The following is a 15,504-nucleotide window of genomic DNA, read 5'->3' on the forward strand; positions in this document are numbered from 1 at the left end:
AGGAGACGTCCTGACCAAGGCAACTCTTATAGAAGAAGGAAAGCATCTACTTAGGGGCTTGCTCCCAGTGTCAGGAGGGAGCACAGCACTGGAGCAGTGTCTGACAATTACACCCTGATCCATGTGCTGAGAGAGGCAGAGAACTTGGGCTTGACACGGGCTTTCGAAACCTCAAAGCCTTCCTCTAATAAGGTCACACCTCCTCGTCCTTCTAATCCTATCAGAGTTCCACTCCTTGATGACTAAGAGCTGCAATGTATGCTGTACCCGGCATTTACTACTTTGTTCTTTCTTCCTTTTCTATCCTTTCTCCTTCACCCTTTCAAGCCCCTAATACTGAATAAAGTCAGGGATCAGAAAGGGGTGATGCTGTTTTTAGATTACTTCCTGTTGATTAGGGCTGTCAAACTCCTTGGGGCAAGTTTGATCTTTGCTGTCAGGACATATAATTTATTCTTGTTTCTTCTTTGTACACAACTACTTAACAAACCTCTGCCAACAGCAACCAACAACAACCAATCAACAATCAACCAACTACATCCAACCAACAACCCACCTCAAACATATAACATTTATATACCCTCTGAAAAGTCCCCAGAATTCCAATTGTCACACAGTCACAGAAATTATCTGCAGCTGGCAAAACCAAGCCCCTGATAGAGCACGAGGCAAATTATAGTCAGCTGCTATGAACAATCTGAAGCAGCCCCATATCCCACACCTGGGACTGCTACCACATTCCTGTCTGTCTCTGTCTCTGTCTCTCTTTCTCTCCGTGTGTGTGTGTGTGTGTGTGTGTGTGTGTGTGTGTGTTTTAGAAACCAGAATTCTCACTACAATACAAACCTATAGGGGCTATTCTTATTCAAATCATCACACATAGACAGAAGAGCACCGTGTGGAGCTTCTTTCCTCTTAAAGTTTTATTTATTTTTATTTAATGTGTATAAGTGTTATGCCTTCATATATATCCCTATGCCACATGCATGCCATGGAGGTCAGAGGACCCTTTATAACTGGAGTTTCTGATAGTTATGAGCTGCCATGTGGGTGCTGGGAATCACCCTAGTCCTCTGGAAGAGCCACAAGTGCTCTTAATCATTGAGCTATCTCCCCATCTCTTATGAGCGTTTCTTGAGAATCCTTCTTCAACAGTCGACCTTCTGACAAGTGTTTGTGAACCAACGTATGTCTCACAGCTGTGGAACTCACTGCCTCTGCACCTGACATCTGACACGTGCCCGGAAAATGCTGACCAGATGTTATGGTTATGGAGTCCAGCTCGAATCGCTCAGGGTGGTTAGGGACAACTGATGAGAAAGGCAGATGGGAGTCGATTTAGACATGGGTAGCTCTTTTGGAACAAGGTGGCCTTGGAGATTGCTTCGGGGCATAGTGGAGACATGGTTGGGTAGAGAGAAGATAAACGTGTGGCTGTTCTGAGTGAGGCAGCCTGTGATCTCAGGCAGGTGGGACAGGTCTGCTTCAAAATCAAGATGAGGAGAAAAGTCGTTGAAGGCTAGATGTAAGCCCTAATGTGAGGCTGTGTTGAAGGTCTGGTGAGGGGATGGCCCTGCAGGGAGAGGTGTGAAGGCCTGGATGTGGCTGTGTGTAGAGTTATGGGGGAACCTCACAAGGGATCAAATGGAATTGGGAAGCCTACAAGAAAGCCTTTGAAACCACCAGCCACATTTAGTCACTGGGCTGTATTGGCTCAGTGTGTGCTGGTGTGTGGGAACAAGTGGCTACAGGTGATGTGACACTATGACTCAGTCCTTGTCCCCTAGACATATATGCAGTCATTGCAAAAACAGCCCTGATAGAAGATGATGGTGTTTTGTTTGGTTTGGTTTTTGAGATTAGAACTACATCCCTTTCATGCCCTCCCCACAAACCCTCCCATATACTCCTGGCTTTCTTCCAAATTTATGACCTTCTTTTTCATTAATCATTGTCACATACATACATATATACACATAGACAATACACGCATCCACATATACATATGCATATACGTATTTACACATACACTTAGCCTTCCAAATGTGTAAGTTCAACTTGCTCAGTTTGTATAATGTTCTTTGTATGTATGTTTTCAGGGCTGACCATTTGCCATGGGTAACCAATTGGTGTGCTTCTCTCAGAGGAAGATTGTTTCTCCCGCTCTTAGCATTCCTTCCTTGGTTGCCTGTGCTTCCTTGTCTGGGGATATAGCCTGTGAGCCTCCCCAGTCTGCATTAGCATGTTTATTGGAGTCATCCTTGGTCAGCTCATGTATAGGCAATCATGTCATTGAAACTTTACAGGTGTAGCTTCTGACATTCCAAGGACACACAGTCTCACAGCAAACTCTCCAGTCGTCTGGTTCTTACACTCCTTCTGCCCCTTCTTCCATGATGTCCCCGAACCTTGGGTGCAGGAATTGCTTTGTGGATATGTCAGTTAGAACTGTGCTCCATAAGTCTGCATTCTGATTGGTTATGGTTTTCTGTAGTGTCCTTTGCAAAGTAGCTGTGTTTTGCAAAGAGCAATTCCCTTGATGAGAGGTTTTTGGTTTTTGTTTTTCTGCTGGTTACCACATCAGCTTGATAAGATTTAGTTTTGAATAAAGCACTATCTGTTGCCACGTGGAAGCCAGTTGAGGGACAGGGATAGTGGACTTTGTGGGTTTGTCAGAGGGAAAGACCATGACTACTGGGTGCCTTAGAGCCTCCAGGGGCCTGTGCTTACCACAGTCTCCTCAGTCTGAACAAACAGGAAGCAGGTAGGAAGGCAGAGTGTGGTTTGGAGACATTACCTGGAACAATTATTCATGGGCTGAAGGAGGATGACAAAGGCACTCCAAGCTCAGTGCGCCCTGAGTGAACCTAGGGTCTTGCACAAGCTGTTCTGTGCCACACTCTGTGTTCTCCATCTTGTTCATCCAGCCCCCAGTGCTGGATACAGAATTCTATCTCTCTTTTCCTGCCCTTCACCCTCCACATCCAGCTGTTACCCAGTCCATGGCTCAGTCTCCGGAGGCTGCCATATCTTCTTCCTTCACTAAGGTTTGTCTGAGTCTTATGAGGTCATGGAGACATTTCCAAAGTGCAGCTCAAGAGCTGCTACAGAGACCCAGGCATCACTGCAGAGACCTGGGTATCACTGCAGAGACCTAATATCATTGCAGAGACCCAGGCATCTCTACAGAGAAGCGACATCACTGCAGAGACACAGGCATCTCTCCAGAGACACAAGCATCACTGTAGAGACCCAGGCATCACCTGGGCATCACTTTTGCTCTCCATGCTGCTCAGGAGCCGGCAGGCAGAGGAACTACTGGGGATGCTAGGGTGGGTGATAGGATTTACCCTTGTCTGTTTTAGACAGGATTCTGGCCTTCTCCTATTCAGGAGGTTAGACTGGCTCAAGTCTTGGCAGCACCCTGTGCTGGCCCCATCAGAAAACTTTTCCTGAGAGCCCCCTTGGGTGTGCTTGGTGGCTTCTGAGCAGGACCTTCTCCAATGACATGCAGCCAAGAGTGGATGCCAGTATGGTGGCAGCCCAGTGTCCCCTGCTGTGAAGCTGTGTCCTGTACTCTGCCTGGGTAGAGATGCTACCCTAAATGTAGGTGTGGCGAGAAAGGAAAGCTAGGCATGGTAGTGCTTGCCTCTAATCCCTGGGCTCAGGAAGCAGAGGCAGAGGGATTGCTGTAAGTTCAAGGTCAGGTCTATATTACAACTTACAAGCCTGCCAAGGGTTACATAATGGGACTATGTCTTAATATCATTATCATCTTCAACAAATATAGCAGCAACAACCTTTTAAAAGAAGAAGAAGGGAGAGAGAGAGAGAGAGAGAGAGAGAGAATCCGGGAGTGTTTCCAGGAGACCTGGCACCTGGAGTCCCTTGGTAGACAGGCGTAGGCTTATTGTCATGGGTCTTCTATGCTATAGTCTTGGATGATCGCCCTCACAATGGAAATGAAGTGCAGACTCTGTGCATGGCTGCAGAGCACACAGTCTCCAGCCTCCCTCTTTCCATCCCTGTGGGGGGACCCAGAACCGGGTCTTTGTTCCATCTGAGGAACTGCAACTTCTGGGTTTCTCTGATTTGCGTTTCTCTTTTTGTCTGCCCTCTCTTCTCCACCGTTCAGATGTCTTTTTATGTAAGCTTGTTCAGTTTTGGTAGAATCAGGCTATGCATATGCTCGATAAAGAAATGCAACGTCTTGGGGCCCACAGGGGGAGGGGGGTGAGAGCCAGAGTGAGCAGAGGGACTCAGGCAGACAGGCAGGGCGCTGAGGGCTTTGTTAGAGGTGAGCGATGTCTGATCGCCCCTCCCCCGCACGTCCCTGAGTTGAGAGTCTGTGTTTATGAGGCTCTGAATGCAGTCTAATTTTTTCCTATCTGGTTTGGCTCATCTCTACCAGCTGGTAAATAGGAAATGTTCACGGTGGGAAGCCAATACTCCTCAGAGTGTAAACAGATGGAACCGATATAAAGTGACAAGTCAGACTGCGTTGCTGAGAACGTGGAGCCAAAACTCAGAACATAACCGTCAAGCGCCTACTCCGTTCCAGTTCATTTAGCCCCGAGTAGTGAGTGCTTCATGTCTGCACAGCTGTGTTGTCCCCCCCCTTTCCTTTCTTCTGGGTTGATAATGACAATTTCAAAGAAAAACTTTAATTAAAGATTTTATACAAAATAGCCAAAAGTAGAATAATAAGGAAAATGAGCATTGATGTGTTTATTGTAAGAGGAATCCTTTTTGGGGGGTCTCATTTCAAAATGTTCACTTGTTCAATTTGAAACGAGTTTGGCGGTGGTGACAGAAAGGTGGCAGACAGACAGCAGTGGCTGCTGAGCACTCTCTTGAAAACTGCAGGGAGCCAAGATTGGGGTAGTAGCAGCTCCCTGCTGTGGGGCTCAGGCTGCAGGCTGCCCCTCATACCCTGAGCACACGTAAGTGTGCATGCACTCGTGTGTGTGTGTGTGTGTGTGTGTGTGTGTGTGTATGTGTGTGTGTGCATGTGCATGTATGTGCTTCTTTGTACACAGCTCTTGACCCCCTTCTGTCAGAGCTAGGCAGGAAGAGATGGCTCCAGCAGAGGGACCTGTTGGCTAGTAGGTCAGAGAGCTGGGAGGATTCAGCTAGTCTCCAGGTTTGCTCTAGAATGGTGGCCTGGCAGCCAGGCTGGTAGAGTAAGTCTAGGCTCTAGAGAGGAAAGTTTCTGTTCTCTACCCCTTAAAGTCCGGCTGTTTACAACCAGGTTTGATGACGTGTGCTTGTAAACCTAGTACTGACCAAGCAGACATAGGTGGATCCTTCAGCCTTATCGACCTGCTACCCCAGGCCAGTGAGAGACCCTTTCTCAAAATCCAAGATGAATGGCTCCTGTGTTCTCTCTCTCTCTCTCTCTCTCTCTCTCTCTCTCTCTCTCTCTCTCTCTCTCACACACACACACACACACACACACACACTCACACATGCACTCGAGCACACATATGCATACACGCACACACACATGCACTCACATGCACTCATACTCTCTAACACACACACTCACACACACACTAAAGTCTGGGTGGCCGTATTTATTTGGGCTTGCGGCTTTTCTTCCCAGAGCTCACACTGTGCACAAAGCATTTGGAACAAAGCCCCGCAGAGTCATAACGAGTAATAACGCATCCACTGCAGGCAGTTTATGGAGCTGTCTGCACTCAGTGGGGGACAAATAGGAAGCAGTTGGATTTTCCTCCTCACGCTGCTCTGCAGGCCCACACAGAGCTCCCCTTTCTGCCACTGAGGGATGCCTTTGGCAGGATCACATGTACATGGAAGCCAGGCCAGTGCAGGCCCTGGGGTTAGAGGTCTCTGTCACATAGCAGTTCAGGATGTTCTTCTGGGCTGGCTTCTGCCCATCCTGTCTCTCACATGTGTTCCCTGTGTCCTCAGATCTTGCCATCTGTGATCCTGGAGGGAGAGGATTGTGACTCTTCCTTATTTGGTGGCTTCTCTGGGAAGTAAGGTCTGAGGACCGTACTTGGGGATCCTCAAAATACTCTGGGTACTTAACCCCATCTTCTGGCCTCCCCAGCTCTCATGCCTGGTGGTCTGCCCTATGTCCCCAATGCTTGGTACCTTCATCTACCCAGCCACCCCAGAGGACCAGCAGAGCACAGACTGCCACCTTTCCCTGTGTCTGCTCAACCCATGAGGGAGACAGGTCGCATTACTAGGTACCTTTGCCAGACCTACCCTCAGTCCCTCTACCAGGATGATGCTGTGCAGATCCCCAAGTCTAATGGAAATGACCTAGGCAAGATCCCCTTAGATCACCCAGATTCTTCCTTATGCGTGACTCACTCACCTGCCCATTATCTACCCACTCACTCATTCGTCTGTCTGTCCAGTCAGCCAGCCAGGCCGCCATTATCCACCAGTACATCCACTTGTCTGTATGTCCATCCATCCTCCATCCATCAGCCATCATCTAGTCAATCAGCCACTGTCTATCAGTCTGTCCACTCACCCACCCATCAGCCAGACATGCAGCTAGTCACTATCCATAAATCTACCCACAAGTCCATCTGTCCACCTATCTACCTATCTTAGCCATAATACATACATACAAGCACATAGATATGTACATACATATGTACACATACTTACAGTCAGCCATTATCCAGTATCCCATCTACCAGTCTATCTGTCCATCCACCTTCCCATATATTCATCCATCCTCCATCTTTCACCTATCCATCATCCATCCAACAGCTAAGCAGCTGTTATCTATTAATCTAACCATCTATTCACCTATATTCCTATATATCAATATGGTAATATGTATATAGTCAGATTTCCCTATCAGTCCATTCACCAGTGGATTCCTTTATCTATTAATAAATATGCCTACATCTACCTATCCATACATCTACCCATCCAGCCAATTAGCCACCTATCCACCCATTTACCCACATGTTCCAGTCTGTTATCCATCTGTAACTCATCTGCCCAGACAGACAGACAGACAGCATCCACCAATCCATCCACCTACCCGCTTTGTACCTCTATATGCCAGCTACTACCCCACCATTGTTTACCTGTCCAGCCAGTGGGCTAGCCATTACCCATCAGCCATCTTCCTGTCTGTCTACAGAGCCACAATCCGTCCCCTTCACCATCTCTAGTGTTTACTGTTGTTTGTGAGCTTTATAAGCTCCAGTATCACCTGGGGAATGACCTCTGGGCCTGCCTGCCTATGAGCTACTATCCGAATTAGGTTAGCGAGGCACGGAGACCTACCTTGACTGTGTGGGCAGCGTCATTCCATGGGCTGGGGTCCTGGACTGAATGGAAAGGAGTCATCAACCAATCACCAATGTTTACGCCCCCCTGCTTCCCAGAGGTACAGTGTGACCAGCTGCCTCACGCTCTGGTCACCTTTCCCTGTGAATCAGAATAAGTGTTTCCTTCCCTACATTGTTTGTCAGACATTTTACTGTGGCAACGAGACAAGTGGTTCACACGCCAGCCGTCCACGCCAACCTTCCTCCTCCTCTAGGCTTCTGCTGCCTGTTAGGATGGGAAGGGTGGGGTTGAGCAGTGCCTTACTGGTCCAGCCCCTTTCTGTTCCTTAATGTGAGAGCATGCTGTTTGGCCACTTAGCACCCTGTCTTGAGCCTTTCACCCTGGTGAGCAGTTCCCACCACAGCTCCACTGACCCCTTAAAAGTCATCTAAATGCTTTACAGGACATGCTACTTTAAATTCTGTTCCTTTGATTAAAAAATAAATAAAAAGTTAGTAGTCAGCACAAACTCGAGGCCTGTTGATTGCATGACTCCTCATAGAGGCCCCAGGGAGCTGAGGTGGAGCTGGGGTCTCTTCCCAGGGGATGAGACAATAAATGACCAAAAGAGAACACTGGATGACACATCTGGGCACAACCTCTTGGGTGGATGTCTGCCTTTTGTACTCTTTTTTTTTAAAGATTTATTTATTATATATGAACACACTGTCACTGTCTTCAGGCACACCAGAAGAGGGATCAGATCTCATTCCAGACGGTTGTGAGCCACCATGTGGTTGCTGGGATTTGAACTCAAGGCCTCTAGAAGAGTGATCAGTGCTCTTAACCACTGAGCCATCTCTCCAGTCCAGCCTTCTGTACTGTTTCAAACGATAATTAGTGATGTTTGGGCCTTTTTTTGTAGCCCTTGTACTCCTGGTTCTTCAGGCTATACCTCTCAAGTGCCATGATTACAGGTGTGAACCCCCACGAGTGGCAAAAATATTACTGCTTTGGTCTTTTGGTTGTCTGGTTTTATTTTTCCCTTGGTTTTTTACACAGTACACAACTGACCTCAAACTTGTGGCGTTTCACTACCTCAGCCACTGGAGTGCCACCAAACTTGGTCTTCAGCTGTCTGCTTGAATCCTCTGTGCTCCTTGTAGATGCATCTTCCCTGAAACGTCTTCACTATTCAGCAGTCTGCGAGAGAAATGTGGGAAGGAGCGCAGAGGCTCCAGTGCTCTTATTCTGCACAGAGGGTAGAGTAGACCTGGTCTTTGTGTCCCCAGAATCTTTCCAGCCTGCTGCCTGATTCCTGGTAGGGGGAAAGCAGCCCCAACAGTATGCAAATGAGTGGGTGTGGCTGAGTTTTTCACATCTATTTATGGACACTGAAATTAGAAATTCACGCTACTCCACACGATATGCAGAAAGATTCTTCTTCTGATCCCTCCCCAGTCATTTAAAACTTCTGAAGCCAATTTTAGCTTGTGGGTATGTAAAACTGGGCGGTGGGCAGTGGTTCACATACCTACATGAAATTTAGGTTTCCATTAGGGAGGGGGGCCAGCAGGGAGTGAGCCTGAAAAAGATGAGCTCTTGGGACAGATATATATGAGGTTCATACTTTCCTTTCTGAGAACTGTGCTGGGTTTGGATGGGCAGCTAGAATTAGCAATCCCCTTTCTGTAATTTGTACCCACTCCTCCTTCAAGGGATGCCAAGGACTTGTGAAGGGCTAGAACAGAGCAGAATCAGGCAGGCAGTAGGCATGGCCCTTCTCCCAAGGGAGGCTACCAGAGTAACCCAAAGTCAGTATCAGGGGACCTGGAAGGTGACAACTGGAAGGGTAGTTAGAAAAGCTAGAGAGAAAGGACCAGACTGTCCTTGTAAGTTTTTCCCCCTTAGCTTATTTTTGTAAGTTTGATTCCTTTTTCTAAAATCCCTTGTTAGTTTTTAATTGTTAACTTGGCACAACCTAGAGCCACTTGGAAAGAGGGAACCTCAATCAAGGAATTATCTGAGTCAGATTGGCCGGTGGCTATGTCTGTGAGCAGTAGTCTTCGTTGATACCTGACATGGGAAGACACAACCCTCTGTGGGCGGCGCCATCCCTAGGCAGCTGATGAGCCAGAGAACAAGCCAGTAAGCATTTTCCTCTGTGGTCCTGCTTCAGTTCCTGCTCTGACTTCCCTCAATGATGGACTGGGACCCAGATATAGAAATTGAAATAAACGCTTTTCTCCTTAAGTAGCTTTTGGTCCAAACATCTTCCCACAGCAACAGAAAAGCAAACCCTGCCTCACTGGAAAGCAGGGAGCAAAGGAAGGGTTTTCTGGGCAACAGTTACAGCATGTCCAGCCCAGGAAGTTCTGAGCTCCAAGGACATCACAGTAGAGCAGGACCATGTTCCATACAAGAACTGAACCCCCAGCTTTACACAGGCTGTCAGTGGAAAAATAGAGAGACAAGGGGAGTGGTCAAAACAGGCTTACTTCTGGCTTCCCTCTGAGTAGGCACAGTGTGACTGAGGCAGGTATGGATGGGGGAGGGGCCTGGCCAGCACCAAACACCAGAACTGGAGAGGTGTGTCCTAGCTTGCTACTATAAGCAAGGCTAAGGCTGGGCTCACAGCTGGACAGAGGAAGGGACAGAGACGCTGGGACCATCCAGGGTCTTGTAGTCTTCTGGTACGTGGGAATTCCAAGTCTCTCACAATGGCAGGTGAGGGGTGATGTTGGGGACAGGGAAGAATGAATACACTTGGTCATTTACTTCCTTGTTCCTTTTCCATTCTCTCCTATGACCGGTCCTGTTCACCAGGACCCTCACTCCGACGCCTCTGCTAAGTCTCGCCATCTGCAGCTCCCTTCTGTGGCTGCTGCCAAACTTCCGTCTGACAAGCGATGAGGAACTTGGAGAGGTACCTCTGGTGGGCGCGAGCTCTGTGCCGGGTTTGTGGCTCATGGCTCTCCACACAGAGGACCCATATGGGTTGCCATGGGACTATAAAGCAGTGTTGCTCCCGTCCTCCTCCATGTTCCCAGAAGAAGTGGACAAGAACTTAGCAGCAGAGAGGGTGCTGCAGTTTCCTTTGACCCTGGGAGCAATAGTGGATATCTAGGGCTCCATCTTTAGAGCCAGGGATGTGCTGGCTAGTCTCTTTTCCAGTACCAGCCTGGGATATGATCAGAGGCATATGGTCTGGCTATTAGAAGGCGGTGGGCCGTCCTCGGTATGTGGCTTTGCACCTGTCATCCAGTGATACTGTGATGGTCATCATCATATCAACACCAAGCAAATGCCAGAGCCACACCTTTCAGCTGGGCCAGAGCCCTCAGAGCCCTGGTCAGTTGAAGTCCCATGCAGCTGGGCCACAAGGCTTTCCCTGAATATGCCCCTTTTTCCCCCAGACAGCCAGGAAGGATCCAACCACTTAGTCCAGTAAATGTTTCCTCAGCATGAACATTCCAGCCAATGGTACTTAGACCAGGGCCAGCAGGGAGAGTCTCCTGCAGGGCAGCTAATGTGTTCTGAGGGACTGCAGGGACAATAAGGGTCCTGTGTCCTTCTGAGGAGGCTTGCAGAAGAGTGGGAACAAGTCAGGGACTGTCTACAAGGGCTGGATTAGACTGAGTACCAGAGCAAAGGCAGGGAATCTGTCATCCTGGGGGGGGGAGAGGGTAGAGGAAGATGGGAAATCTGAGGGGTCACTGGCACGTGACACACAGGCAGCTGGATGTTCTTATCTGGACTCAGCTGTGCTGTCCATAAAGGAAATGGCTGGCTTGGCAAGGTGAGGCAGGGCTTCAAGACTGGGGAAAGTGAGGCTTGGGGGAGGCTCAGTGGGGACACCTGTCTAGTGTATGCAAGGTCCTGGGCTCCATCCCCAGCACTGCCAACAAAAATGGTAAGGTTGAAATAGGTGTATGACAGGCTGGGGAGATGGTTCAGTGGTTGAGAGCACTGACTGCTCTTCTAGAGGTCCTGAGTTCAATTCCCAGCAACCACACGGTGGCTCACAACCATCTGTGATGGATCCAATGTCCTCTTCTGGTGTATCTGAAAACAGCTACAGTGTACTCATAAATAAAATAAAAAAGCAGAAATAGGTGTATGACTGTTGTGGGCATGTGTGCATATGTATGTATGTTCATGTGTGCACATGCATTCTTCTCAAACCTGAGTGAATCCAGCCCATGTTCTATTCCAAAGTAAGAGAGTGTACGTGAATGCCGTGCCCAGTGCTGGTGGAATGAACAGGACACACTCACTGGCATGTTTCTCTCCAGGCACATCAGGCTTCCTGTGGGAGCATAGAAAAGGGGTGGAAGAGGTGGCTCAGTAAGAGTGTGCAGTACTCTTATAGAGGACTGGAGGTTGAGTCTTAGCATCCAAATTGGGTGGCTCACAACTGCCTGTACCAGATTTAGGAGATCTGATACTTCTTGGGTTTGTGGACACCTGCATTTAAGCACAACTCACACATACACACACACACACACACACACACACTTTGGAATAGAGCATGGGCTGGATTCACTCAGGTTTGAGGAGTTAGGGAGAAGGGGAATGATGCATTCGAGGGGAGCTGAGAGGAAGAATAAGCAGAAAGCAGAGAGGAGAGATCCCTGTAACCAGGGGACCCAAGGGGCAGAGGCTGGTGGGCTTTGGGCATTGGGGGGGGTAATCTAGAAAGCAAAGGGGACAGACACCTTGGCCTTGCAGGGGCAGTGGCCGTCGGCACTAACATGGCACGAAACTTGAGTAGGGACCCTGACCTCTGAAAGGGAGCTCAGGTGTCAGAAGGATGGTTGGCCTAGACACGGGACTCGTGACCCTGGCACCTGCAGCAGGGGGGTAGAGTAGTAGGTGGAGGGACAAGTGGCCAGGGCGAGGCAGAAGCAAGGACTGGGAGTAGCTCCAGTGGACCATTCACCCCTACCTAGCTCCTCACTCCTCCGGAAGAGGATGCAAGAGGGGCTGTCTTATGGACGGGCCTAGGATGGCCTAGGGACATGTGGAGAAAGCCTTGAGGGAAGGGAACCATTGCTGCCTAGTGGTTCTCCCCACTCTGAGGCTTGCTCAAGTTCCTTAGAATCCAGGCTGGGCATGGCTGGATCCATTCCTCTGACTATGGAATCAGCTCTCATAGGACCCAGGCTTCTCTGTCTTCTTTCTCTCTTTTTTTTCTGGTAGTCAGTCATTTCTGCTGACTCAGTGCCACCTCCTACAGGAAGCCTCCCAGACCACACTAGCCAGAAATGTTTATTATGTTCCTGTGAAGGCCCATGCCTATGTCACACTCCTTATCTGGCTTTTACTCCAGTTGATGTTTCCTTCTACTGACACCGTGTCTGCATGTCTAGCCAGGGGAATGTCGTGAAAGGACAGGCCAGAGCTGAAAGATGGCATCGTGTTGTCTAGCTGTGAGCTGTTGAGTCAGGCCTCCTTGGACCTATATCTGAAGATACAGACATGGTGGGGTGGGAGCACTTGCTGGCTTGGCAGTCTAGGCTGGGAGCACTTGCTGGTGGGCCTCTGAGTGCTCAGATGACCCCATCTAATCAGCACAGAGACCCAGCTCCCTGCCCTTGCATTTTTCCAAGGGACCCTGCCAAACTTCTCACATGGTGACTCTCATTTGCTGAATTCAGAGATCACTGCAAAACTTTTCTGTGGTATCTTTTAAAAAAAAAATTGCGAGGTTGAAATAGACCGTCAGATTTTTCCAGTTCGCAGTGAAAATAGTTCGCATATGGCCATGAAAAGCAAAAATCACACAAGTCCAGCTATGCCAGGACTGGTTTTTTAGCATCAATTAGCAGAAAAGAGTTTTTTTCATATGGCCCTAAAAGGGGATGAATTGTGTATGAGACTTACTGCTTTACATTAAAAAGAGATTTTTTTTTTACAAACTTACTAAGACCGTTCGTTTAGCTGAGACAATTGCCTTGCAAACTCCCAATATATGCAAAACGTTTTTTCCCCAAAGATGTCATTGTGCAATGTGCACTGCAGTAAATCTTTGAAAACATTTTATTTTACAAGAAGTAGTAAAAAAAAAGAAAGAAAGAAAGAAAGAAAGAAAGAAAGAATGAAAAAGAAAACCAAAAAAAACCCCAAAACCAACTCCTACATATTTTGTGGCCATTTGAGTTTTTGCCATCGGGCCTCTTGACTTTTCCAAATCCCCTTTCTATTACGCAGATCTTCCAAAACCTAATGACGATCAGGAAAGTCTTCCAGCTCATAGATGTCAACAACAGAGGCACAGTGCAGCCCCGAGAGCTAAGGCGGGTTCTGGAGACCTTCTGCCTGAAAATGAAGGATGACGATTACAAGGCGTGAGTGGCAAGGCCGGGGAGGGTGTGGCGACCCTACTGCCAGGGCCAGGATCAGTTGACAGTGGCAGGTTGCTGTTCCCCCCCCCCCTCGTTGCTCTCTTTGGACACTACTCCCACCTTCCTGAGAATTCGAATTCTCAAAAGCGGGACCCAACCCCTCTTCTTCCTTGAGGAGGGTGTGGTGAGCACCGCCCTCTGGCTTGGAGATCTTCCTAGGTTACTGTAGATTACCAACTGCCCCACTGCCTGCCACCATTCTCTCCTGCCAAGTGTCCCCATCCTGTGTGTTCCTAGTTCACAGTGAGTTTGACTTCAGACCTGGGGCCAGGAGAAGGGGCCAGTGTTGAAACTCACTCATCTGTTGGCTCCCCCTCATGAGGTAGGCCTCTTTGTGTAATGGTTCAAACATCCTTCTCCTTAGAGGACATTGTTCCTGGAGGCAGCAGGTTGTGACAGAGGACAGGGACTGACACCAAGTGTTTATCTGCTTCCTGACACTTGCCGGATGCCACCTGACTCGGGCTGCAGCACAGCACTCACGGGTGGCCAGAAGATGGCTCCCACTCTGCGTGAGTTTTGAGTGAGAAGCCCCAGAAGAGGGCCCATGGTGTTCCTTTATGAAATGTGCAGCCGAGAGGATGCCCTCTACCTGCCCTTTCCTAACCTCTTCTCTGAGCACAGCGGCTCACCCTTGGCCTTACCTCTGCTTCCTGGGGTATCAGTTACCCACAATTCACTGATCCAGAACTGCTCAGTGAGAGTCCGGAAATAACCAATTCATGTATTCTGAGTACCTTCCGCCATATGCTGTCTGGTTCCCTTGTTAACTTATTCTTGTTGGTCTCTCGGTGTGCTTATGAATTATAGAGAAAAACCTAATAGTGCTGACATGCTCATGTGTGTACATATGTAGATAGGCAGCTCAGTGCCATGGGATTGGCTGACCTTGGCTCATGTCCTAGTGGCGCAGGGATGCCTCGACCCTTCAAAGCACCAAGCCTTTACAGTTTCTGCAGAGGCAAAGAGTCAGGCTAAAGGTTCTAGAGTTAAAGACTGCTGCCATGAGGAGTTGCTGAGGCTTCTGACACACCTCCTAGAGACAAGATCTGAGCTGCAGGCAAGGGAGCACAGAGGGCATGTGACAGTAGCCCTGATGGGGCTCACAACCAGGGACTTTAAAAAAAAAAATGGCTCCTTCCCACTCTTGAATATGTGTTCTTCTTTCTTCCTCTTTATAACCTACCTCAGAACATAAAAGGCATAATAGATGTTTTAATTTTTATATCCTTTCTGGCTGGGAAAGTGTCCAGAATAAGATCCAAACAAAACAAATTAAATAATTTTGTGCGTGCAATTACAGAGCGGAGACAGACCTCTTCTAAAACAGGCCGTCAGAAACAAAGCGGGCTTTTATTTGACAATAAACCTTGTGTTTGGCACTGCAGTCTCCAACCTAGTAAATCTATTTTTAAAAAAAGTTACTGTCTGTTTCCCCATCTCTTAAGTATTGAATAATAAAGAACTCCGCAAATTTTTATTTGAGATTCCTTTCAAGCCTCAAAAACAATGCTGTTTTCTCACCGCAGCCCTGAACAATGTCCTGAAATAGAATTGGTTCTCGAAGACACTCGCAGAGGCTCAAAGGAGCTGATTTCTGGTGGGGCTTTTAGTGCCTTCCTCATGGGAATCCCAGAAGAGGCTGTCGCCTGTGGCCGCTCTGGTGTTGACTTTGCCCTTTGCAGTTAGGAGCAGGGTGTACAGTGCCTTTTCAGGATTTTAGACTAGCATCTTTCTTCTGTTTAAGATCTGTACTAGGCGTTTGGTGTGGTAAGAATGCCCAGGCTGTACTTGGCTTTCCCATTCCCGGAACACCAACGTATTG

The 15,504-nt window shown here is 48.3% G+C and overlaps 1 protein-coding gene across 1 annotated transcript in view; it reads left to right on the plus strand.

Annotated features, from left to right (window-relative positions):
* Positions 1–15,504, plus strand: part of EFCAB6 (EF-hand calcium binding domain 6) — a gene marked incomplete at both ends in the record, with an annotated part of 175,142 nt that overhangs the window by 47,063 nt on the left and 112,575 nt on the right. Inside the window, one exon of the mRNA XM_080939474.1 lies at positions 13,486–13,622. Within this exon, the coding sequence (XP_080795600.1) occupies positions 13,486–13,622 (137 nt within the window). The remainder of the gene's footprint in view (positions 1–13,485; positions 13,623–15,504) is intronic.

Source organism: Micromys minutus (genome assembly GCF_963924665.1).
Source record: "Micromys minutus genome assembly, chromosome: 27".
NCBI lineage: Eukaryota > Metazoa > Chordata > Mammalia > Rodentia > Muridae > Micromys > Micromys minutus.